At 39.9% G+C, this 27,688-nt stretch overlaps 1 protein-coding gene across 2 annotated transcripts in view; it reads right to left on the reverse strand.

Annotated features, from left to right (window-relative positions):
• Window positions 1-2,529: 2,529 nt before the first annotated feature.
• Window positions 2,530-27,688, reverse strand: part of MRPS27 (mitochondrial ribosomal protein S27) — a 46,223-nt gene continuing 21,064 nt past the window's right edge. For both annotated transcript variants that reach the window (XM_026670645.2, XM_087958257.1), the window contains exons 5-11: window positions 20,202-20,316; window positions 17,773-17,851; window positions 15,406-15,521; window positions 12,266-12,368; window positions 9,749-9,891; window positions 8,367-8,513; window positions 2,530-3,145 (exon numbers count right to left, since the gene is read on the reverse strand). In XM_026670645.2, the coding sequence (XP_026526430.1) occupies window positions 2,906-3,145; window positions 8,367-8,513; window positions 9,749-9,891; window positions 12,266-12,368; window positions 15,406-15,521; window positions 17,773-17,851; window positions 20,202-20,316 (943 nt within the window). In that variant the 3' untranslated portion in view covers window positions 2,530-2,905. The remainder of the gene's footprint in view (window positions 3,146-8,366; window positions 8,514-9,748; window positions 9,892-12,265; window positions 12,369-15,405; window positions 15,522-17,772; window positions 17,852-20,201; window positions 20,317-27,688) is intronic.

A 27,688-nucleotide genomic window follows, 5' to 3' on the forward strand; every position in this document is an offset into this window, starting at 1 on the left:
AAGTAAAATGGAACAAAACTCAATGAACAAGTGCCTTGCTTAGCAACAGAAACTTTAGGTTCAATTGTGGTCGTAAGTAGAGGTCTCCCTGTATACTTAAAGTTTATAAATAGCTGCCCAATTTGAACAACGAGGATGTCAACTAAAAAGATACTCCTTTGGTCTTTTTAGTTGCCAGAAAAAGGGAATGGGGGAAAACAAGGCATTCTTGAAATGCCTAGATAATCAACTCGGCAGCCCAAAGTTGTCGGAGCATAAGAAGGTTATTGGAGAGCATGATGGATGACTCTTGGAGACTGATGTGTCCTATTGGAGAAGTCATATCCAGGGGGTAGGGGAAAGACCAGGGTCAAGGGGGAAATGTATGATGTGATTTAGTATCGGCTGCACCCAGCTACGTGCCAACATGGCAATTTCTAATAAACCGAAATTTTTCGGAGATGTGGCTAGAGACTTTTGCTTTGATTGAGGGTGGATTTGTTGGAGCCCTGACAGCAGATCTGTGTGGCATACAGTAATACAGTAAACAAAGGTATAAAAGCGAAATACAAAATGCCAACTAAAAACAAACATAAACCAACTAATCAGCGAACAGGAACTAAATTTATTGCATTCTTCTAGGTCAGGGGTGGGCAAACTTTTTGGCTCGGGGCCGCATTGACTTTTAAAATTTGACAGACGGGCCGGGTCAGCACAAGATTTTTGGGAATCGCCCCCACCCTTCCCCCTTCTCCTCCTTCCCCTCCTCGGAGGCCCCTGAGTCAGGAGTTGCTACCGCCCGGCGCGGCTCCAGCTCCAGTCCCGCGTTGCCTCGGGAAGGAAAGGCAAAAAGGAAGAGCCGCGGCGGTGCTTTGCAACGGGAGCAGCGGCACCGGAGGCTCAGGCTCAGCGGCTCCTGGTTTTGCCTTTTCCTTCCCAAGGCAACGCGGGACTGGAGCCGCACTGGAGCTGCGCTGGCGGTAGCAACTCCTCACAGCCCCAGCCAGACACCTGAGCGGAGCCCGGGCGAAACTGCCTGTTGCTGCTGCGGAGCACCGCTGGGTCACCTCCTCCAAGCAGCTCGCCCGCCCGCCGGGCTTCCCTCTGTCGCGCGCTCGGGGCCAGGCGCGAGCGCCCGCATGAGTTAAAAGGAAGCCGAAAGTTGCTGGGAAGTTGCTCGGGTGCTGGGAGCAGGCTTTTAAAGTGCCGCCCGAGCAAAGTTTAAGCAGCCCTTCCTGCTCCTCGGCGGGAAGACGCTCCAGCCTGCAAACTTTGCCTTTGCAAAGTTTAAGCCTGAAGCCTCCGAAACCCAAGCAACTTCCCAGCAACTTTCGACTTCCTTTTAACTTTGCAGGCTCATGCCTGGCGGAGGGGAGCCCGGAGCCTCCTCAAGCAGTCCGCCCGCCCGCTGGGCTTCCTCCGCTCCGCGCGCTTGGGGCCAGGCGCGCGCGCCCGGCGAGTTAAAGGAAGCCGAAAGTTGCTGGGAAGTTGCTCGGGAGTTTCCAGGGCTTCCAGGGCTTTGCAAAGGCAAAGTTTGCAGGCGGGAGTGTCTTCCCGCCGAGGAGCGGAAGGTTCCGCCCGGCGGGCGGGCGGGCTGCTTGGAGTGGGCTGCTGTGTGGCTCGGGGTGAGGCGCGAGTGCCCGCGAGTTAAAGTTGCTGGGAAGTTGCTCGGGTGCTGGGAGCAGGCTTTTTAAAGTGCCGCCCGAGCAGGACCGCCGAGCCGGGAACGGGCACCAAGGCAGGGCAAGGCTCCACCAGCAGCGGCCTAGCTTTAGGTGGCTCCAAGCAGCCCGCCCCGCCCGCCGGGTGGAACCTTTCCCGCTCCTCGGCGGAAGACGCCCAGCCTGCAAGCTTTGCCTTTGCAAAGTTTAAGCCTGGAAGCCCCGGGAAAAAAGGGGATCGGCGGGACTCACCTTCGGAGAGGTCGCACTTGAAGGTGATTTCGAACTCCCAGCCGAGGCCTTTGCAAATTTCTTTTCTTTCCTACCCCTAGATCGCTCCGCACTGTTTTGCAGCTTTGGGGGCCACACGCGACACAGGGCAATACGCCACACCCAGCGATTTTTTTTCAGGGGCGGGCCGGATTGGACAGACCAATGGCAGTTATTTTTTTTCAGGGCGGGCCGCATTGGACAGACCAACGGGCCGGATGTGGCCCCCGGGCCGTAGTTTGCCCACCCCTGTTCTAGGTGAATTAGCTCCTGATGGCGTTTTTAGTTTTATATTTAAACATCAACTTTGGCAAGAAGTTTGACAAAACAAAATGAAGAGATTTATTTTATTGAGATTTTACTGTATTTTATTAAAAAGGTATATAGTGCCTTCCTAGGTAGAGTCTAGGTCAGCCTCTTTCTCTCACATTCGTTAGTAATAGGAGCTGTAATCTGACCTATTTCAAGGATTGAGAAGAGCTGATCCAGATTAATATTCACAGATCACGGCAGAATAGATTTATTTCTGATTCTCTGAACTACACTTTAACTCCCAAGTTGGAAAGTTTGGAAACTGTGCTTTGATCAAGAAACAACAAAACACGTATGAACACATGGACACATTCAAATTACATTTATTTATTGTTTTCTCTGATTTCAAAACTACCAGCAATTCTTGACAGTAACTGTCATGAAAAACAGCATGTGCTGACGATGACAATGGTTCTTCTAAATGTACTATCTCACCCCAACATTTTTTAAAGGAACCATTTGATTAAATGACAGACTTTTGTTCTCAGACACAACAGAGGTAATATATACTTTCAGAAGAACAGCAATAATAATAGATTTTAGAGAAGGGGATGACATATAGCCTGGATTGTGTAAAGATTTAATGCGTGGAGAGCCAAGTCTGTAGAAGGTACTAGACAGGATGAGCTTCTGTTTATTGCCAAGACAACCTAAGGCATAATGGAAGTCTATCAGCAAAAGCATCATGTGGCTGCATTTGCTGTTTTTTTCATTTCCATCATTTCCTTAGCTTTTTCTTTCATTTCTTGCTCCCTTTCAATCAGCATTGTTCGCTCTTTTTCCCACTCCTCAAGTTTCTCTTTGTATTTTGCAATGTCTTCCTCTTCAGATGCCTGTAGCTTTTCCTCAACAAGTTGAGTAGTCAGAGTTAACAGCTTCCTAGATTCCACCTTGCCAAGAGAGTGGAGTTTAGAATTCAGCTCCTGTCATGGTTAGCATAAGAGAGAGAAAAAAAAAGAAAAAAACAGTTAATCAGTTTCACTACATCAACATAGACTGGTCTGGCTCATATAATTCTTCCTTCCTTTGAACCTGGAATTTGACATTCTACAAGTAGGCCTATTACAGCTGATTCACATTTATTCTTGGAAAATTGCCCTGGCCATAATAAATGAGCATTCAGCCTTTCCCAAAAGGAAAAACTAAACAAATCCACGCAATGGTTTATATTTCAGATATTGTATAGTTTTTTTTAGCATTATGTGGAGAGGTATTGTTGTTTTTGTTTTAGTCTTTGTTTTTGCTGTAATCTGCCCTCCTAGGTTCACATTGTTTGAATTGGGCAGCCCCATAAATCCAATAAATAAATACACAAACATAAAAATATACATAAACATATACACATACATGCATAAGCTAGGTTTTTTGGCAAAAACAAAATATATTATTTAATGATAACAATGCAAAGACAACATATATTAGTTTTTAGTTTGGTTAAGTGCTGAAGTAGGCTGAGCTTCTAAAAGCATTAATAAAGCTTAACAAAAGCTCATTGCCCTAAAATTGACAAATGGCTTCCCAACCATCCCAACGTTTTAGAGATCTCTGGTCCCGCCCTGAGGCTCCCTGCTGAGGCAAAGACTTATGCCAAGTTGCTTCAGCCAACCTTACAGCTAACAGGTGGGAATAATTAAAGTATTAATTGTCTAATAAAAAGATCCCCTCTTCTTTATGCTTTTGCACAATAGATTCCTAGATGGCTTTTTTCTAAAGGTGTTTTTGAAGTTATGCTCAGCTCTGGCTAAGCAGCTGTTGAAAATGCTTTCATCCTGCCTCTGGGGTATATACAAGGTTGGGCTGCAAGGAGGGACCTTGGCCAAACAGGACGTTCCATCATCAGTATTTCTTGCAACACACTGCAGTGATGAATAAATAAAAAAAATCCACTTAAGTGCTTTAAGATGCAGGGTCATTTGTGATTAGGGCTATTTTATAGGACAGCTTAAGGTTCAGAAGGCAACTTAATTGCCTTGAAAGAGAAACACCCCGGAGAATGAGAAGAAAACTATCTCAGAAAATTTGAACACTAGCCATTTTAAATTTCTATGTATTATTTTTCCAAAAAAAGTTACTTACAGTAAATGAATTAATATAATTTATAAACCTAAGGATTAGCCAGCATTGATTTTTAATAAGGTCAGTAGATTTTAGGGGTGATACTGAAATATTTTATTTTATGTTACCTATCTATATATCAAACTATTGTATTTTACTCTGATTTCATTTTAAATTGTTTTTACAGAATTTTATTAATAATTTTGTTTGGACTCTGTATTTTGATATGGGCTATGGACTAATCAAAAACTAACTAAACTAACTAATAACCAGCTAACTAAACAAATACGGTCAAATAAGACGCACAGTAAACCGGACTTCTAAATTTCTTAGGCCACAGCCTACTGAATAAAGGACTCTCTTAAATTCTGTGCAGAAATGTATTATTAATCATTTTCTATCATTCAGTTAATACATGAACCTTTAATTCTGCCAGGAGTTCAAGATAATATTTGAATCACCAAAATATAACGGGTACAAAACTCTCATTGATTCAGACGGACTGGAGGCTGGTAGTTTATAGTTCCTTTTTTGGAAGATGAGGATGACATTTGCTCTCCTCCCAGCTTCTAAAATTTTAGTCCAAGAGTTCTCAAATATTAGTACAATGACTCTGAAATGATGTCTGCTTAGTATTTTCAATAATCTATCTGGCCCTGGTTTAATTTAGTTTATTTGGGGGCATAATGATGACTACCTAAGGCCGTGATGGGATTTTTTTAAACTACTGCTTTGTGGGCGTGGCTAGGTGGGTGTGGCCATGTGACTGAGTGGGCATGGCTTTTTTTTTGCTACTCTCCACCCGTTTTTGGGGGCCTTCTGGGCCTCACAGGAACCTCTAGGGGGAACGTTTTTGGCCCCAGAAGGTTCCTCTGGGGCTCAGGAAGAAAACAAAATGGAGCCTGGAGGGGGCACACAGCACCACCACCCCAGTTCCATTCTGGGATCTTCCTGGCCTCAGAAGAGCCTCTGGGGGGGGGTATTTTTGCTCCCAGAAGGCTCCTCTGGGGCTCAGGAAGGCAAAAAATGGAGGGGGGAGCTGAGCCCCTCCCTCCATTTTTTTGCCTTCCTGGGCCTCAGCAAGGGGAATCCCGGCACAGTTGATTGTATGAACAACTGATTGTTGAGAGGGGAAAAAAAGAAATACATTAAGGGGCAAGCATCAGGCGGGTGGGGTGAGCGAACATCGGGTGGGCGGGTCAAGGGAGCCAGCAGTGACTGGGCGACCAGGTCAGGGGTGTGGCCAGCCAGAACTTACTACCGGTTTGGCGACCCACGCTAAATCCTTGTTACCGGTTCGCCCGATCTGGCAAAATGGCTGAATACCACCACTGCTAAGGCCCCATTTCCCTTTTGATGGAAGACAGTCACAAAAACAGGAGTCAAGTAGTTCTGCATACCCAAGAACACTCATTGTTTTTATATCTCCTGCAAGCTTTAGCTCATTCTGAAATTTAGCTATTCTAATAAGAGTTCCTACAATTTTAGAAGACCACCTTGCAGTTGTCAGCCCCCATCCATATTGAATCGGATTTGGGAGTGTCCCAAGGGAGGAGGGGTGATCGTGGGAATGAAAGTAAAGTGAGAAGGGAGGACAGCCACAACAACATTCTTTCGCCTGAGCTCAAGGCCGAGTTTGGAGGGGAGTGACTGGACTTGGCGGGAGTTCAAAATGCAGGTGGGTTGGAGAGTGTGATTTGAGGGTCATCAGAAAAGGAGGCTGGGTGTGAGTCTAATTTAGCAGGGGAAAACCCGGGAATTCAGATTTGGGTTTTCCCAGATGTGCCAATATGACTTCTCTAATAAAGTCTTACTTGGATGGACTTTGTCTCTGAGCACTGAATTGAGATAGTTTGATTGGAACTCTGACGTAGTCTTCTTTAGGTATGTCCCTCTCCTTCCATTCCCCCCCCTTTTTCCTTTAATGTTTTAGAGAACTCTGCATGTATTCAATGTTGGCCTCTTTAGATAATTCCTGTTTTTCTTTCTTGTGGGGACTGTTTGAGGCTACCCTGGTTCCTTTTGAATAAATTAGACTGTCATGGCTATGTGCCAATCCTGAGTATCATCCCGATACGTTTCAGTGATACCCATCACTTTATATTTGTCTTTGTTTTCCTGAATTAGGATCTCTAGTTCTCCTTATTTCTTTCATAATCATGTATTAGTGCAGAAATATCAGCATTTTGCTCTACTGACGCTTGGTATTGTGTAAAGCTTGTTCTAGTCTCCTCTTCTCCTTTGTGTTTTGCTTTCTTTGTCTTAATATTTGGATGGATATTAGGTCTTGGACTTTTCCCAACCTCACCCTTTTGGTTTAATTTAATGCCCTAATGGCAAGCAACAGCAATAGCTCTTAAGACTTATATACAGCTCCATAGTGCTTTACAGCACTCTCTGAGCAGTTTACTATGTCAGCATATTGCGCTCTCATTTTATCAACCCCGAAAGGACAGAAGGCTGAGTCAGGATCAGCCCATCAGGATCAAACTTCAGGCTGTAGGCAAAGTTAGCTTGCAATACTGCATTCTAACCACTGCGCCACCAGGGCTCATGAGCCATAATAGTGAGATAGGCAAGATGACTGTCAAACACTTTCTTCTCGGGTTTTGTTAAACATTTATTAAGGTTTCATAGCTTTTGAAATGTCAGCAAGGCACTAGGCTAATTCTGACATTAATTTATTTTATTTTATTTATTAAACTTATTTGCTGCCCATCACATCGCAAGGCAATTCTGAATGACCTGCAAAGTTAAAACCAATAAAACAATACAAATATACATATAGCAATAAGATTATAAGCTATGGTAAAAAGATGGGGAGGGAGGAAACAAGGTATACAGTGGGTAAGGTGGGATTTGCTATTTATCTACTAACCACCTCCAGCATGACACTCCCCTACTGGGACCCCAAGCCAACTGGCAGAGTCATGTTTTCAGGCCCTTATGGAAGATCAGGGGGTGGGAGCAGATATTTTAGGTCACTGATAAAACATTCACTATTTTATAATTCTTTCTCAATCCTGGTGATTTCTGATTATTTAGATTTCAATTGAGCATTTAAAATGGGGGTGTCAAACTCAAGGCCCGTGGGCCAAATCTGGCCCACAGGGCCACCCTGGGAACAACAAAGGACCGGCCTGTGGTGCCTTTGCCAGCAAAAACTGAGATCGGGAGAGCTACACATGGGCCTCCCAGGCTCCATTTTCAGCCATGATGGCATCCTGCAGTCATCTGACAGCAAAAATGGAGCTTGGGGAGGCCGTGTGCATGGACTCCGTTTTAGCTGGCAGCAGGCTGCAAGAGGCTGCCACAGCCGAAAACGGAGTGATGTTGAGCTGGCCACAGGCACACCAGCACGCATCCCACCCCAGCCCCCCAAAGCCAAACACAACCCTGATACAGCCCTCAATCAAATCAAGTTTGATACCCCTGCCTTAAAATATATAGAGAATATTGTACATCTAGCTTTTTCTTGGGAGGTGACAGTATACATAGGAGAAACCATACAGAAACTACTGTATAAGGAAATTAGATTGAGATGACATTTTTAAGTGCTTTAGCAAACAATGAACTTCAACTTGGGTCTTTATCTAACAGGTGTGGTCCAACATTCTAATCATTAAGCTATATCAGTGCCATGTAATCACTTACATAAAGACATCATTTAATAACTAGTCAAAGGAAGGAAGCTAATAAATCTAAAGCTTTTGAGGTGATGAGGATCTAAAAAGAATAAATATGATGCTGTGATACACATTTTCTATGTCCGACATGAACTCAGAATCACAGGAAAACTTTCCGACAGATATATGATGCAAAGGACAAGAGGCTAGGAGTGACATTTCATTTTAATTATTAGGAGTTTCGCTGATTAAGGCAGATGTATGAAAAGTAAAAACAAATTCTCAGCGACCAGGTAGTAGGAAAATGACACTGAACATGTTTTCCTCCAGTAAAATTCCTGTCTGAAACAGTAAGAATGTAGCTCTGTACCCAAGAACCTGGTGCCATTACTAGTGAGGTAGCAATGGAGTCTTATTTCCTCAGGAAGAGGGGGAAAAACAGAAATGGAAGGAAACTGCATACCTTAAAATGCTTTAGATATTCAGGCAGTCGAAGCACCTCATTTTCTTCTGGTGGTGTCTGCTTTGGTGCTTCTTCTGAATCCTTGGAATCTTCTGGAGAAACCTTGGGCTCAGGTGCTAGGTGCAAAATGTCTCCCAGAACATCAACCTTTGCAGCAAAAAAGCAAAAATGCCATGGATGTCTTAAAACAACATTAAAAAGTGTCATGTGTGCGAATATTTTTCACAGTTTGTGCATCTTCCTTAACATTTTGAGAACAAAACATTAAAATTAAAAGCCAAACAAAACTTAGGAATTAAATCTGAACAACAGAGTGGTTTGAAAATAGGATACATTACCTTAATTTTTTGTTTTTGTTTTTTTCCAAAACTCATGGTTTTAAGTGCAGAAAAGGGCTTAACTTTATGGAAAGCATGTATTGTAAACTGAAAATATGAAATGCAATATATAACAAACTATTTAAAGACCAAAAGAGTTTTAAAAGACTGAAAATATTAAGAATTTTTAGGTTGGTTTTTTCATGTTTGTATGTTGGTTGAAGACTGCTATTTGATGAACAGACCAGGCCTTTCTGAAATCACTACCGATTTTGACTCCAAATAAGTCACAGATGCTCTTTGCTGATAATAGTTTGAACCATTGTAACAATTACAAGAAGAGATTATAATGTATTATGTTATATAATTTCTATCTGAATCCCTGTTTTGGAAAGAAAAAGCAACTGATCATGTTGTCTATGATTTTCAACAGAATCCTGTACCTGTACCCTTTCTTTGATAACAGGTAAACGAAAAGGCTGTCTGAATGGAAATTTGAGCTACTCTGTATTATGAGTTTTTTGAATGGGTTTTCCAGAAGTTGCTATTCCTCAGCACTGCGGGAAGAGTTCCTAGACTCAAGGAACAGGAAAGATCAGCTGCATTATCAATAACTGTCAGAATCAGAATCAGCAACGAGGTAAGGGCAAAGAAATCATTTGTCTTGGCTTTCTGGAAAAAAAATTTCCCTAAGGGGAAGATTTTATTTATTTATTAATCAATCAATTTTCTATACCACCCATCATTCTTACATGACTCAAACGATTTACAAAGAAAAAAATGATAAAGTTATACAAAACCCATAACTAAAAACAACAAGTAAACAGAATTAAAACAGAGTTTAAAAGAACAATTGAAAAGCTGAAAAAGCAAAGGGAGTACTTTCAACCTCCCACACCCACAAGATTGTATGACACTCTTGTCCCCCATGCCAGCAGTATTCAAGAAATACTCCAGTGCATATATAAAACAAAGCTATATAAAATAGTGCCGAGAATAGTAGCAACCCAGCTGCTGAGTCACAAATAGACCAGGCCACATTGGCTTAAATGAGTTTTCACTTACTGCTTCCTGGCAAAGCTTCACATCTTCAGGAAGTAAGGCCACATCCTCCATTACTTTCAAGGCTCTGTTCAGATATCCCGGGGTCCACATGAGCGGCATTAGGTGGTAAACAGCTCGCAATCCTTTCTGTAGCTCCACTTTACCTGTGATTTAACAGCTGTTGATGCCATTGTTTAAACCAGAAAACACAGCTAATGCGTGGGGGGTCAAAGAGAAGTGGTGATGAATATGACACTAGAAACTATGTCAGCATTTTCTTTAAAAATGAATATGGAGTTCTAGGGGGTTGGAAGAAAATTTTAACTAAGATTATAGGATATGGAAAGGAATAGTTTAACACCTTCTTTTACGTAGGCCATAATAACAACAAAATCTCCTCCTCTATTATTGCAGTTACATTCAAAGCAGAAAGCAGGTACTATATATATCAGCTGTCCCCAACCTTTCAGACTGGTGGCGGTGGCAGCGGCGGTGGCAGCAGCGGCAAGGAAGAGTGGGAGGGTATGCTTTTGCATGCAATCTAGGTTCCGGCCATGCACAAATGAAACTGTGTGCATTCACCTGCCGTTTGCACACCCTGGTTCCCAATAGGCTGTGTACCGGTACCAATCCGCAGCTCGGGGGTTGGGGACCCCTGCTGTACAAAATTCCCAGAGGGATGTTAAGAAATCCATTCAGGATGCTTTTCAGTTTCTCCCTTTGCTTTTATAATTCTCTACAACAGGGGTCCTCACATTTGGCAATTTTAAGACTGGTGGACTTCAATTCCCATAATTCTCCAGCCAGCTATGGGAGTTGAAGTCCACAAGTCTTAAAGTTGCCAAGTTTGGAGACCTCTGCTCTACAGTGTTGAAACAACATCTGTATAGTTCTTCTCGGAGAAGAGTGTCTGGTTTCAATAAGTATTTCTTGGCCTAGTTGAGATTAAATTCGATACTCTTGTTTATTTATTTGATTGATACAGTTGCATCGCAACTAGTGACTTTGGGTGGTAAACAGATTTAAAATAAAGTAAAAACAAATACAAATATTGGAAAAATGTAAATATACAGTAATATTATAAACCAGGCTAAGACTTGGACTTAGACTAACTTTATTGTCACTTTGAATGTACACTAATCAGCATACATTCAAATGAAATTTTGTTGCATACAGCTCTCAAAGGGTCTCCACCTGTAACCAGGACTTTATGGGTGAAGGCCAACCTGATGCCTGGAGTGTGAATGTTGCTTGACGGTGAAATGGGCAGCATATAAATTTCATAAATGAATGAGCATCTTTTATTCTTTATACAAATATATTCCATTAGATCTGGCATAATTGCAAAATGCATATAGCACAATAGAAAATAGCTTCTGACCATCAGAGCGTTCAGGTGAATCTTTTGTCTACAGAAGTAAAGTGATTTGCTAAAGCCAATTCCTTTTTAAACTGATCAGGGAGGGATGTATTTTAAAGATTTGAAAATGCTAATCAAAGACAGATTTTCAAAAGGATAGCTGAAGTGGGATAAAAATGTGATGCTAATTGGCTTACAATTTTGATCTCTACTGCCACTTTTTAAACTGTACCATAAGGTAAGATCAGGATCAGCATCTAATCCTGATGTGTCATCTTCACTCTTATCAGAGCTGAGAAACCAACGCATGCAAAAGGGTATAACTATCTAACACGTTTTAATAGTTACCTGAAGGTAGTATGCCAATTAACAGCTATTCATAGGGGAGGGCAAGGGAATTTTAATGGACACAATAAAGCCGTTGTAAAATATAAAAGATACTGAAACAGAGGGAATTCAGACATTGTATGCTGAATTTTAATCAAAAGATAAATGCCAGAATGAATGGAAGGGATTAGGAACTATCCCAGAGGGAACATTCTCTCCTCTTTAAATGTTAATTTATGGTTTCTAATACATACTAAATAATAACTGATTTCAGATAAAAAGTTTCCCATACATACAAGTAGCATTATAAAAAAAAAAAAAAAACAGGGCTACAAGGAGGACATTTCAAACGTATCTTTCTCTGAACAGTCCGGCCCCAGTTCAAGTTGGGTCCAAGTCCTATTCAGCTTTAAACCAACACCTACTAATGTTCCTAGTAAGTTCGCTTGGAGGATACAGCAAAGGAATCTATAATGCTACATAGAAAATCTTTAATCTTGGGGCTCTAGTTAGAAAATAGCCAGGGACTTCCTCATATATACCCTAAGAAATAATGCTTACTTGTTACCATTTATCCCCTTTCTCAGATGAATATTTTGTGGGAAGATGATTGAGAAGACAACAGAAAGATAGATGCTACCTTTTGGGCTCTTCAAATATTCAATGGAACTTTGGCCAGCCAGGTGAATTTTGCACTATGTAGACTGAATGCCAATATGATTTGATTTAGTTTTAATTTTGTATTGTGTCAAGGCATGTTAGTATTTAATAGAAGAAATTCCATTTATTCCAAATTAATCAATAAAGCAATACAGAAGTATTATTTCAATTAAAATGTTGTTAAAACTTACCAAGAAGGGCAAGGCCACATAGCTGAGAACTAAACCCTACAGTGTTAGTCTGCTTGAGGCCCACTAAGAACAGAGATGCTCCAAGATTTTTCTCTTCTTCCCACTGAAAACAGGAAATATTGCTTGAAAAATGTGACAGCAGAACAGAGTTACACCCTATCTGTAATGTGCTTCAACAAGCCCTTCTTTAGATCTCATTTTAGGGCTCGCTGCACTCCAAACAGACTTGGGCTTCATTAATAATTGGGTAGGGAATATCAGGGCTGCAAACTAGACTCTAAAGCAGGGCTGACAAACTTTGGCAGCTTTAAGACTTATGAACTTCAACTCCCAGTATTCCCCAGCCAGCATGCCTGCCTGGGGAATTCTGGGAGATGAAGTCCACAGTCATAAAGTTGTCAGTTGGACATCCCTGCTCTGAAGTTCAAAAAAGAACTCACGTCAAAGCACTTCTAAAATATTGCTAAGACAACTTATGGCATGTCCATTATGTAATGAAATGAGGAACTAACTTCAACTTGAAAGCTTTTCTTTTCCTTCTTTTCCTTCCTTCCCTCCCTTTCTCGCACTACATGTCCTCTCACACACAGAGAAAGGGGACAGCAATGTGAAAACAGCAACAGGCACAAACAGCAACTTCCTTCACTTGTGGATGTAAATATAACATTTCTTAAAAATCTCAAGATACAAATTGAGCTTCACTAAGCTTAGGACAGGGGTGTCAAACTCAAGGCCCATGGGCTGAATCTGGCCCATGGGGTGCTTAAATCTGGCCCACAGGGCCGTCCTTGAAACAGCAAAGGACGACCTGCGGTGCCTCTACCGGCAAAAACAGAACTTGGAAGGACCATGTGCAGCCATTTCAGGCTTCGTTTTCAGCCGCGATGGCCTCCTGCAGCCCTCTGCCAGTGAAAGCGGAGCTGGGGGAAGGGTGCGCATAGCCTCCCCAAGCTCCGTTTTTACTGGCAGAGGGCTGCAGGAGGCCATCACAGCCTAAAACAGGGCCCAGGAGCCCATTTTCACTGGCAGAATGCTTGGGTCACCACAGGCGCCCCCAACACATCGTGCTGGCCACACCCTCTGGCCATGCACCCCGGGCCCCGAGATCAAACACAACCTTGATGTGGCCCTCAATGAAATCGAATTTGACACCCCTAGTTGAGGAAGAAAGTAAACTGTAAAAGTGAATAGTAGATCCATGATATACTTCAGTTTTTTCGTTTTTTGTTGGGTTTTTTGTCAAGTTTATACACACTGCTCAATAAAATAAAGGGAACACAAAAATAAGACATCCTAGATCTGAATGAATGAAATATTCTTATTAAATACTTTGTTCATTACATAGTTGAATGTGCTGACAACAAAATCACACAAAAATTAGCAATGGAAATCAAATTTAGCAACCCATGGAGGTCTGGATTTGGAGTTACACTCAAAATTAAAGTGGACAAAAACACTACAGGCTGATCCAACTTTAATGTAATGTCCTTAAAACAAGTCAAAATGAGGCTCAGTAGTGTGTGTGGCCTCCACGTGCCTGTATGACCTCCCTACAACGCCTGGGCATGCTCCTGATGAGGTGGCGGATGGTCTCCTGAGGGATCTCCTCCCACACCTGGACTAAAGCATCCCCCAATTCCTGGACAGTCTGTGGTGCAATGTGGCGTTGGTGGATGGAGCAAGACATGATGTCCCAGATGTGCTCAATTGGATTAAGGTCTGGGGAACAGGCGGGCCAGTCCATAGCATCAATGCCTTCATCTTGCAGGAACTGCTGACACACTCCAGCCACATAAGGTCTAGCATTGTCTTGCATTAGGAGGAACCCAGGGCCAACCGCACCAGCATATGGTCTCCCAAGGGGTCTGAGGATCTCATCTCGGTACCTAATGGCAGTCAGGCTACCTCTGGCAAGCACATGGAGGGCTGTGTGGCCCCCTAAAGAAATGCCACCCCACACCATTACTGACCCACTGCCAAACTGGTCATGCTGGAGGATGTTGCAGGCAGCAGAACATTATCCATGGCGTCTCCAGATCCTGTCACGTCTGTCGCATGTGCTTTCATCTGTGAAGAGCACAGGGCTCCAGTGGTGAATTTGCCAATCTTGGTGTTCTCTGGAAAATGCCAAACATCCTGCACGGTGTTGGGCTGTAAGCACAACCCCCACCTGTGGACGTCTGGCCCTCATACCACCCTCATGGAGTCTGTTTATGACCGTTTGAGCAGCCACATGCACATTTGTGGCCCACTGGAGGTCATTTTGCAGGGCTTTGGCAGTGCTCCTCCTGTCCCTCCTTGCACAAAGGCAGAAGTAGCAGTCCTGGTGCTGGGTTGTTGCCCTCCTACGGCCTCCTCCACGTCTCCTGATGTACTGGCCTGTCTCCTGGTAGCGCCTCCATGCTCTGGACACTACGCTGACAGACACAGCAAACCTTCTTGCCACAGCTCACACTGATGTGCCATCCTGGATGAGTTGCACTACCTGAGCCACTTGTGTGGGTTGTAGACTCCGTCTCATGCTACCACTAGAGTGAAAGCACCGCCAGCATTCAAAAGTGACCAAACCATCAGCCAGAAAGCATAGGAACTGAGAAGTGGTCTGTGGTCACCACCTGCAGAACCACTCCTTTATTGGGGATGTCTTGCTAACTGCCTATGCTTTCCACAGGTTGTCTATTCCTTTTGCACAACAGCATGTGAAATTGATTGTCAGTCAGTGTTGCTACCTAAGTGGACAGTTTGATTTTACAGAAGTGTGATTGACTTGGAGTTACATTGTGTTGTTTAAGTGTTCCCTTTATTTTTTTTGAGCAGTGTATATAGTAACATATATACTGATAGCAATAGTAGTAGTACAACAGAATGATTCTAACCATATTTATAATTATACTAGCTTATATTACAAATATGCTTCAGTTTCTTTAAATAGGAGATATTTAGGGAGAAGGAAGAGTAACCATGGGGTCAATCAAGGGCCATATACCAGCTGAAATAGGTTGGCAATTTAAATTACACCCAAGGATGTTAAGTCTCTTCAACTTGGCTTTAAATCATATTTTGAAAGTATGGACATGCAGCATTTGAGCATATTATTCTTTAGCCATAACCACAAACATTTCATTATGCAAGTAACTTACCGTAAGTTCTGATTTGGTTGCCAAATATTTGTACATAGTATAAAGAGAGAGAAGTTGGGTGGACACCTTACTGAAATCTTCCTGTATCGTTATCTCAGTCACTGCAGCCATAGCATCTAAAAATAATAAAAACAAGCATTAAAATGGTTGCTTAAAATATATTATAATAATGATCCCACCAGTGTATTTATAGAAATGAACGTATCAAACTATTTCAGATTAACATGACATAAACAAGTGATTAAAAATCCCAGTGACATTATGGGGAAAGATAAACAATGTACAAATTAATATTATTTCAGGACTGATATATATATTTGACTGGATTCACATATATTTTAATATACAAATTAAATACCTATACTAATACCATTTATTAGATTTATAAATTAAGGAAGGAGAAATATTTTGGTTTTCTTTACCTAAACTATCATTGTCATCTGATTTTAAAGTTTTTAATTTTTCTGCTGTTCAGCTTTACATCTTGATTTTTCTTTTTCTACTGTGTTTCTCCAACAATACGCCCCCCCCCAATAGGAAGACCCAGCATGTTTTCTAGGCATAAAATGAAATTAAGCCCCTACCCCCAAATTTAGGCCTAGTTTAAAACATGCGAAATTGGGGGGGGAAGGCGGGAGGGGAACTTGCCATTAGAAGTACCCCATGGGCAGCTACACCTCACCATCAGCCGCTCCTAACAGCCAATCATGGTGGAGCACGGAGGGATGGAGGGATGGAGCGGCGTCGGCGTGGATGTCCGGCAGCGTTTCAGCCACTTCTCATGCCTCCGTAGCTTCCACGGTTCCCACCGGTGCTGGCGCCTCTCTCACCAGCACCGTCTCCAACAACAGCATCTGAGTTGCTCCCGCTTTTCCCCCGTCCCCGTAACAACAGGAAAAAAAAAACATTTTGAGGTACCTGGGAGCGCTGCGCGCTGCGTTTTGGTTTAATCCCGAGCGGCTGGGTGGGCGTGAGAAGAACCGAGCGAGCGTCTCTGCTGCTGCTACCCTTGGTGCTCCAGCCTCGGGCTTGCCCTCGGCAAGTTTGCAAAAGTCCCGGTGCACAGCCCGTTCCTGCATTCCAAGCCAGTGCCGTCTCCAACAACAGCGGCAGCAGCGGCGGGAACCATGGAAGTTACGGAGGTGGCTCCCCCACCCGAGAAGCGGCTGAAACGCTTCCACGGTTCCCGCCACTGCTGCTGCTGTTGTTGGAGACGGTGCTGGCAAGAGAGGGACAGCTGCAGCTTGGCCTGGGCGCTTGGAATGCAGGAACGGGCTGCGTACTGGGACTTTTGCAAACTTGCAGAGCCCGAGGCTGGAGCACCAAGGGTAGCAGCAGCAGAGACGCTCACTCGGCTCTTCTCGCGCCCACCCAGCTGCTCGGGATTAAACCAAAACGCAGCGCGCGGCGCTCCCAGGTACCTCAAAATCTTTTTTTTCCTGTTGTTACGGGGACAGGGGAAAAGCGGGAGAGACTCAGATGCTGTTGTTGGAGACAGTGCTGGTGGGGGGGGGGGGGGAGAAATTAATTCACCCCCAAAAAGACATCCTAGCCATTTTTTCAGGGCTCAAAAAAAAATAAGACCTGGCCTTATTATATGAGAAACACGTTAGAATCCAGGTGATCACATCCAAAATTCATTATAAACTGATCATGTAACTCCCTCCAAGAGAAGTCCCATGTACTCATTATTATACTGTTGCTAGCATGGAAGATATTGGAATGAAAAATCAATTTAGTTTCCTAATCATGATACTATGGTCTTCCCACAACCTGAAAAAAACAAAGCTGGTTTGGCAAAGGGAATTTGCCAAACTGCAGAATAGTAGAATATCCTATTCAAATATCTGCTGACTTCACAATTTGATCTAATTCTTTGGGTAATATTTGGGTCAATTTCATTATTTTGGAAGTGTGAAATAATGGGGAGACACTGATAACATATGAAATGAACTTGCACCACTATTATTCTGGTTTAATTTAATATCCCTAAGTTTCTTGCCCAAATTTTAATCATGTAATTGCAGGGATGCTACAACAGTCATTAAGTGCAAAAAATCAGTTGTGAGTTTTCAGTGTTGTAACTTTGAACAGTTACTAAACAAATATTTGCATTTTGAGGACAACCTATATATCTTTTTATGAGAAGAATTCAGTGACATTGCATCAATCTTGCCACCTGCTTTATGTCTATTATCCCTTTCCTTTAAAAAAAAAAATTATTCCTGAAATCATGGCAAATTAGTTAAAAAGAAATAGGCTCAAAAATGGCCACGTCCAGAAATTCAGAAACGCACAATGCATATTAAGGGTGAAATACTTAATATATACATAATACCTAATGCTTAATAAATATGTGTTCCTTACTTTCATAGTTCTCATCTTTTATAAAAGAATCCAATAATATATTGAAGGTAAAACTATCTGGAATTATTCCAAACTGTACCTGGAAAATAAAAAAGAGCAGAGAACAAAGTTATGTTAATGCCGTACTTCTAGTAATTCTGAATAGTGGCCTGAATGCATGATATGGCTGAGCAAAACTAAAGAGATGTCTATCAGTAAGCATTCCACTTCTGTTTTGGCTTTCATAGATGGACATGGGAACATAAAGAATTTGCAGAGCAGCTTGTGCTAGAAGAAAACAGTTGTTGTACCCATTGGCTAGCACAGGCTTTAGATCACTGTTAAATTTTCATACATTTCAGCTCTTGGCATTCTGGGACTGAAGCCCACACATCTTTAAAGTTACCAAGTTTGAAAAATGCTACTTCAGCTGAGGCAGCATTAATTGACTTATGCTTCAGGAAATCCATGACAGCTTTCCCACCTCCCTTCCATTAGGCTAATCTTTTAATCAAGAAGAGAGGCTGAACTATACATTCAGCAGACCTCATGTTATGTTTTCTTTTCATCAGCAGCGATTAGGGCACATAACCATCTGGCTACGTGAATGTACCCAGCCACTTTCTACTTGTGAACTTTTACAGGGAAATTAGTACTGTTATTTTTCATTAAACACAAGCATGACCTCTCACAGGGACACGTATTATATTCTCCAACACGCACTACATAAATGGCCTTAGCATTCCAAGCCAAGGAGAGATGGTATTCTGAAATTTCTGCCATTTCATTTTGTTTCCTGCTAAACTTTGGCACACCAGAAAAGAAGAACATGTTTTTGTATCCTTTCATCCAAGCCTTCAAAACTTTTAGCAATAAGAACCATTTCCTTTAACTGCACATTGACATTAAAGTTATCTTTGTACCGCTGATGCAGGAGACCTCAAAAATCTAACTTGAGTGCCAGGCAAAAACATAAGGCAGTAAATACTTCAAGGAATGTGGCTCTCGGAGCACAGGAAAATGGCTCAGACAGATATTTCTGCTTTTGTTCAAAATAGTTCTCAGTTAAATAAAAGTCATTCCTTTAAATGCTTACTGCAGTGTGTGCAGTCTGATTAAATAAATCAAGCTATTTATCAAATCCCTTAATAAACAAATTGATCGCAATCTAGGCAAGAGTTAAAGGTATTCACTGATGGATTTCAGTGGGAGACACATAAGCAGGGGTTAAATTACCCTTTTTGAAATCAAGACAATATTTCTTTACTTGGGCCAGATCATATCCATAATATGTTAAAAAGGAACATAAAATGAACTCTATTTGTTCAGGATTTCAGCATAACTAATAAATGTCCTTTATAAAAAGACAAGTAAAAATAACTCTTACTTTAAATTTTAAAATAGCAAGGTAATCCTTTTATTGAGGAACCCAGATGCAGTGTGGAATATATTAATACATTCATTAATAAGATGAAATCACACATGCTCATTATTTGAATAGTTGCAATCTAAGTATTAGCATTTTTTTCAATAACAATATTTTCTGACATCCAGATATGTAGCTTAAGTGCTACAGAATGTGCCCCCTTCTTTATGTTAAAAGATTAATATGTCTTCACAAATAAAGCCTACAATAACTATTTATGAATCTTTGTTAGAATATACTAAGAAATTTAAAAGCATAAAAGAGAAATGAAGTAAGGAATTATAGTGTTCAGCATTCAAATGTGAATGGAAGACCAATTGGGTATTTATATGTCAGTTCTCTAGTTCTAAAGTTATATTTAAATCAAAAATGATTATTTTGTGTCCATTGGACATTTGGATACATTTAAAATAAATCAAAGAAAGAACTAGAGGGGTGCAGATCATTATTGCAGATGTGGTACTCAAGACATTTTGGCTTGATATGATACTCACCTGATGTGGCTCTATGCTAGAGGGTCCCTTCTATTAAACTATTTAGGTTATTTCATATATTAACACTGTTCAAAAAGAATTATTCTCTTTTGTAGATATTCTGGATCTTTTGAATTAAATATTAATGGTTCGGAAAGAATCAAGTGGAAAATGGGAATAGAAATCATGCATTTATGATCATAAAAAGTTTATGATACAAGAACATCCGTTCTCACATCTATTATATAATGGTCTGATCAACGTAATTTTTGCTCTGATTGAATTAGAATTTTTCTCACCAGGAATCCCTGCAAATTATGGATTGACATAATGTTTACATTTTCCTTTTTTCCTTTTCCATTTTTATGCATGCTAAGAAGACTGGTTTAAAAATTAATAATTTAATAGTGTAACGTGTCAAGAATTTCCCATGTAACGTTAGTTTTGATGAGTACATGAGCAAAGTATGATTTTGTAAAGACATTTGTTTTTCTCTCTTTTGTTAGTTTCCTTTTTTACATACAAAATAAAATATAATAAAATTTAAAAACCTTGTTTTGTACAGTATACAAAGCTTTATCCTGTGCACCAAACTTAAGGCACTTCCTTATCCAGCTGTGGATGATCCAGTCTCTTAAATAAAAGCAATTAGGGCTGTGACGAAACCTAAAAGATGACAGAAACGTCTAGAATTATGGAGATTAATGCTGAATTGCAAGGTATATTTACTGCAAGGTGTAGTACATTAATTATACATAAGTAGTATGAAAATGAAGATTTATTGATACTTAAAGAGTACCAATTAGTTATGAGATAATTAAGTCCATTGTGATACCTATTACCCATAACTGTTCAGTTCAATACAGCCAATGTTTTTAATTTTTAAAGGCATATAATTCTCAGTTAAATGCTGAAACAGCTACTTTATTCCAAATGTAAGTCAATTGGATTTGAAATATTTAAATGAGATTTTGCAAATTCCTAATTTTAAAGTTTTAATTACTTGGGGCCTTTCATACATCACAATCCAATTGCTCCAGCTGTCAACTGGCAATCACAATCGATTCTGCCCATCAAGAAAATTACAGTATTTGAGAGACATGCAATTCAAAACATCTTTTGTCACATTCTCTCTTTAAATTTCAGATGAAGAACTGTTTAAATTCTAAAATGTAAATGAACAGAATAATCAGTTACAATGTAATAGAAAAGCACAATTAGTCACCAGAAAAAAACTGCAGGAAAAAAAAACATGTAAAAGCAAGCTAGATTCAAAGCATTTTTCTTCCTCAGGGACTTACCACCAGAACCAACTATTATTCATATTAAAACAATCACCCTCTGCAGTTATTTTTTTCAGTTCAATGAAATTGAAAAACATGAAATATTTCAAAAATAAATTGTTTCTAACAAACAATTGTTATACCTCCATCTGAAATATTCCATTTAATTTTACTTTGTACCAGAAGCCTTCATAATTGCTTAATCCTCACTGGACAGTATTGAATGGCTGGGAATTGTTTTTTATTCCCCATTGTGACAAGCAGGTGGAATTTACTTGTGTCAGATGAAGCAGCATAGCCCAGACATGGAGAGCAAATATTTCAAATGTTTAATTAGCTTGCATAAGTCAGCCTGGAAGTGATATTTTTCCAATTTTCAAGATTATGCTTTTACCACCGGCTGGCAGAAAGAATGTGTTTCTGAAATGTATGTTCTTAGCTTTTGATTTGTTCAGCTACATGGAACTTGACAGTTATCAAAATGCAAGAGACAGAGACAGAGACAGAGAGAGACAGAGAGAGAGAGAGGGAGAGAGAGAATGTTCTGCAAACATCCTAATGTGATAGATGGATGTTGTTATGGTTGCAGAAGGATCCGCCCTGAAATAATTAGTTCTCTGTAATGTATGATCATTAGAGGAACTTCTGCTTGACCAGAAGCCCCCAGGGACTCTCTTCCCAAGTAGAAAAATGCTCTCCAGTAAGCTGTCCTGGAAATGCAAAAGCAGCTCTAAAATCAGCTTTATCAACTGCACAAAGAGATTGGTAAGAAGCTAGATGGCTAAGAATTTCAATTATAACCTGAGAAACTAAAAGCCGGGCAAAACCACCAAAATTGGAAGAAAAATAAATAGGCTACCTCATCAAATATTATTGGATTAGCCGGTGAAAATGCACCACAAAAACCAAGCTACTGTTTTGCCTATTGATTTCATTAGCTATACAGAGATGACATTTGGGAGCAGTTGCTAGAGCGGTTTCCTGTTCAAGGAAGGATCCACTGCCAGTCTCCTCTTTGCCCAGTCTGTAGTTTGCTATTTTCTCCTTCTTGTGATTGCTGCTTCCATTGAAAAATATTAATAGTGAGAAGAGCAAGGAAACAGGTGTTTTCTTCTGCTTCTAAGGACTTGTGGAAACTGATCCTAGTGGAATGCAAACTAATAAGCCGTAGCAAAAATTGATACACTAAGAAAACAAGCCAACTGAAAATATCTTGCTCAACCACTTCCTCCCGCAAAATCAAGCAACATAGAATTCAACTGTCTCTTTATTTTATATTGTCCATGGCTGATTATATCTTGGGAAGAAGAACCGAGCGTCCAGATATGAATTATAACATGCAGGCAGTGTTTGCACTCACTCTGCATAAAGTATATGCTTTGAGCTGCTCATAGCTTGGCCCTGGACCTCCCAGTCTTTTGGGTCCTTGTTTGCTTTTTGTATGTGTCTGCACATTAAATCTGATAATTAGCCAGACTTTTTCCCCCCAATAGAGGTAGTCTTTGATTTACCACAGTTTATTCAAAGTTACAATGGCACTGAAAAAACATGACTTTTTTTTTCACTTATTGATGGTTGCAGCATTGCCATGGTCACGTGATCAAAATCCAGATACTCGGCAATTGGCTCATATTTATAACAGTTGCACTGTCCCAGGGTCATATATGTTCACCTTTTGCGACCTTCTGACAAATGAAGTCAACGGGGAGGCCAGATTCACTTAACAACCGTGCTGCTAGCTTAACAACGATTCAGCGATTCACTTAACAATGGTGACAGGAAAGGTTGTAAAATGGAGCAAAAAATCACTTAGCAATGGTTTCACTTAGCAACCAAAATGTTAGGCTCAATTGGGGTCATAGGCTGAGGACTACTTGTAAGAGGGCCCATGGGCCATGTTTTCCTACTGGCTTTGTTTTTGTTTCCTCACTCCTTCCAGTTCTTGTGGGCAGGCAATGCCCGAGTTCAGCATCTGCAGCAACCTACCTATGCTAAAGAAGAAACACAGGCAACCTGATCACTGAGTCCTTATATTCATCCTCTACAATTGTTTTACAATTTTGCAGCCTTTGTGGTAACTTCTAAAACTATGCCTATGGGTATATTTTTGCCTGGCTGCAAAAATATCATGCTGTCCTTCCAGCCAAAGAAAGCTGATGGTTTTAAACAGAAACGGTTGTAATGGCAGCTTTTCAACAGGGGAAAGATCATGTATACTTATATATGGTTTATTTTTCTGGGAAGATCGGAATTTTTGTTAGTGGGGTAGGATGGCTGAATTGTTGAACTTTCCTGTCAGTCATCCAGATAGCAAACTGGGAGGCTTGTAGTGTTTCCTACTCATTCTCAGTATTTTGAGGGCAGCAGAAATGAATACAATTGAGTCAGCTTCAAACTAATTTGTGAGATTTGGAGAGTAAAAAGTGAATTAAAGTTATGTACTTTGTTTAAAGTGGCTTCAATTGTACATGGCAAAGTAAATGACCGATCTAAAATTCATATTCAGGATATGGAATGGCTGCAAAACATTTCCCCTACACAACCAAGGATCAATAAAAACACTGAAGACAATTCTAAAGAAAATGATGATAATACTTGCTCTGTAAAATAGGTTCCAAGAATGAAATCATATTTTTTTTTTTGATAAAAGCATCCAAATATGGATAGTCTGAATTTGTTCAGTATAAACCATTTGAAACAAGCTCAAAGGATAAAATTTCCTGGGATATAATCTAGAAAAATGAACTTTTTTCTCAGAGGAAGTCTTAACTTATTGCTAAAAGTTAACCAAAAGAAAAACACCACTGTCTGAACTGATGAAATACCACAACAGTTTAAGGCTACAGAACTATTTTACAATGAATACCAGTGGTTTGCAAACTTGGATTATGAAAAGGAAGTCAAAAACATACAATTATCTTAAATGTCCTAAATCTTCTTCATAAACTCTCATGCTCATATTACATTCCTAAAGGACATGATTTTATCATTTCCATAATCCTAAAACTAGAAAAATATGGTTAACTATTTAGAGCAGGGGTATCAAACTGGGGGCCCGCAGGCTGGATGCGTCACATGCCGGCCATACCCACCCCAGCTCCACGAATGGGGAAAACATCATGAAAAGTCATGTGATGGCAACGTGACACAGCAAGTTTGACACCCGTGATCTACAGCAGGGGTCTCCAACCTTGGCAACTTTTAAGACTTGTGCACTTCAACTCCCAGAATTCCTCAGTTAGCTTCTTGCCAAGGTTGGAGACCCCTGATCTAGAGTGTATCCCTATTCATTCTCTACCTGTATCATAAGGTTTTCAGGGCAGACAACAGTTTAAAAATAGGAAACATCCAATTATATATATAAAAAAACCAATTGTAATAGCAGGAAAGAAAATTCCTAACCATATCTTATGACTGTCTGACCCATTGACCGAAGCCTTTAAATCAGAACTGATTTAAATTTAAAATAAATCAGAATTAATTGATTAATTTCCAAGTAGCTGACTCAACCAGGATTTCTGAATTTTGGTTGTTCTAAAGCAGCAATAAAAATTTCACTTCATTTACTTTTAGTTACATTGCACAATGGAAAAAAAATAGTAATGGTGGGGCATTAGCCAGAAGGTCTAATATTCTTTCATCTTTGTTACTTAGAACTAATCTGTGACTTCAAATTTCTTTAATTCTACGTGTGTCCAGCTATGATGGATCCACAGAGTCTAGTAAAAGTCAGAATAATCCTATAAACTAAAACTTTTTCTGCTGTTGTTCTAAGATCAATATAATCTACAAATGACAAGGAATCCCTGCATCTATATGACAGAGAGCCTTAGCCCATATCCCTTTTTTGCAGAACATCAGGATGAATGAACAGTACTAATCCACAGATGCTAAAGCAGCCTGAAGCCAAACTGCGGCACTATTTAACAGCAAGAAAGATTCTTCCATCTGAATGAGCATGCTTTCCAGAACATTTATCAGATTATTATAGCCACCATCCCTTTTCACTACTGTCAAGCGAATTTCTCTGAATTGTCCCTTATGGCTGAAGGCTATATATATTACCAAGGGGAGAAAAGGTATGTTGTTCAGTGAATAGAGTGATTGGATACATAGCCAAGATGTTTTCTTCTGTTCCCAAGAAAGGAAGCTATGACGTGAAAGCACTGACAACGAAATTGTGTGTGCATAGTTTCTTAAGAGAATGGCTGTTGCTTCCTTCTTTTCAAATTAATTTTATGATAAAAAAAGCTCTCTCAAAATCAAGTTATAAAGATCCATTTGGTCGATTTAATTGCTTGACACACTTCCAGTTGAACTCTGATATTAAGAACAAAAAAGATTCTATATTTGTTTTTATTAGAGGACCGTTTAAAAATTGCTTGCAGGAAACATCAGTTATATACCATCAAACTAATTATGATTTGATGAATCAGTTACCTAATTGGTACTGAGTTGCTAGTTACACAGCCTGATTGAAATATGAATAACTGAATCCAGTGATAAAGCAGAAAGGATATTATGATCCCAAAAGTCACTGGAGAACACAAAGATGTTATGTAGGAGATGGTAAATTTACACATCATAATCTCAATTGGACTACAGGATCAGGTACAAGAAGAGACGTCATAGCTAATTAAATTATTGGCATGGATACAACTGTATGTATGTATATGCAATGATTAAAAATGTATAACATATGTATGTATGTATACACGTAAAACAAACCATACATATGCATGTATGCATATGCAATGATTAAAAATGTATAACATATGTATGTATGTATGCATACACATAAAACAAACCATTCACTATATTGATTTATTTAAGATTAAATTGTTGGACTATTCATAATTTCCTATTTTAAAAAAGCCAATTTGGACACTGAAAAAGAAAATATTAAGAGTCAACTCTTTCAAGCCTTTGTTTATCCTTTTGCTGCTGTATGATTCCTTTCAACGCATCAATTCTGGCATTTAAATAATGTAAGAGGTGTGCCTTTTACTGGATCACCACCTTTTCAAGTAGTGTAATGTGAATAATTTCAAAGCAAAAAGTCAAATTCCTTTGAATATAACATTTAAATAATTATATTTCATTGATTTTTATTATTTAATATTAAATATGTTTAACTATTTGAAATATTTATACAGCATATAATATTTACACTGTCCATTGCACTGTGCATTTCTCTGGTAATTTTTTTACAAAGTATGTTACATAACACAATTCCAGTCATTTTGAAGCATTTGGTAAGAATTTTTCTCTTTTTAAAACAAATTTGTATCACTACCTAGTTAGATATAAAATCAATTACAATTATAAATAAGATGTAAGAAGAGGGATTCTGGTAAATAGCTGAGAGTTTGTGTGTGATGAATAGTGCTTCGTAATTCCAATCTTCCCACTAGCTGTCTGGATCAAGAGTATTCCTCTCAACTTGGTTCCACATAAGCAAAGCTGAAAGAGAAATCTGTTTATTTATCATAAAGACGCTTCCCCTCAATTGGCGCTTCACAGATCTGTTGAAATACAGATCCAACTTTGCCAATCGGTATAAATACTATGTCGTCTGAGGGTAAGGAAGAAAGATATAATTCAGGATTGGGCAAATTTAATCCAGCCTGAGACTATATTTATTTTCCTTTCTATTTCTGGATTTGGCAGGTGGGCATTAAAGTAGTGATCTGGGTGATTCTTGAGGAAAGATTTGTCAAAATGGTTTCAAGTGTTGGTGAAAAAAAATATTTATTCTGAAAACTGCTATTTTGCCCGCACATTTTGATGGCAAGATCCATGATCCTTGAGGGTACCAGGTTGGCAAAATTCAGTGATAAACTGGTATAACACATTGGGATAGGATCAAGCTGGAGAGGATCAAGCTGTTATACATTACTGGGTCCAGATTACTAATAATATGACTCTCAGGATGTGCAGTCTTCTTTAAAGAACCAATACTCAATTCAGGGTGAGTTTCTTTCAGCCTTACCAGGTAGACTAGATACAAGAAACACAGACAGATAAGCTAATTCTACTTTATTGTAAAGATATATTAACAGAATCTTGGAAGTCTGAATGTACAATTCTCTCACCATCATCTTCACAGCCTGATAACTTAAGGAAGGTCCTCTCTTAGCCTCTTGTTCTGCTCATTATGCAGCCATATTCCAAGCTCCCACTTACCTTACCATTCCCTAGATACCCTTTCTTCACTCGGTCCCCCAAGGTCATTCCCACATATTACAATTTCTGAAAAGTTTTCTATTTTATCTTGATTTCATGTAAACAACATTCAGTAACTGCTCTGTTAAGATATTTTGCACACACATTTGCATGCACATAAATGCAGAATCAGCTGACAAGGTATTAAGTGTCTCCCTGTTCCCTTCCAAAACAGGATATAATTAAAGTGTCTCTCTGCTCCTTGAATAGGGTATAATTAGGTTGTGTTCAGGGCCCCAAGTCAGGAGAAAGAAGCATTCAATCTATAATAACTAGGAATATAGAATGTACCTTACGTTTATGAATCAAGGCAAAGAGTAAACATAGATGGGATGAAAAGGCAGCCTCTATCACATTTTATATGCTGAATGGGACAATCAGGAGCTTTCCCTGTGGCTTTCTGCTATTTGTACCCCTCTAATTTCTAATAATCTATTGTTAGAAGATCAAGCATATTTTAATACTAACACCCAGCAAACCAATACATTACATCTCAGAACCATCAAAATGATTGTTTTCTAAATTCCTTA

Source organism: Notechis scutatus, chromosome 2 (assembly GCF_049901735.1).
Source record: "Notechis scutatus isolate UNSWTSFEM ecotype Mainland chromosome 2, rNotScu1.2, whole genome shotgun sequence".
Lineage (NCBI taxonomy): Eukaryota > Metazoa > Chordata > Lepidosauria > Squamata > Elapidae > Notechis > Notechis scutatus.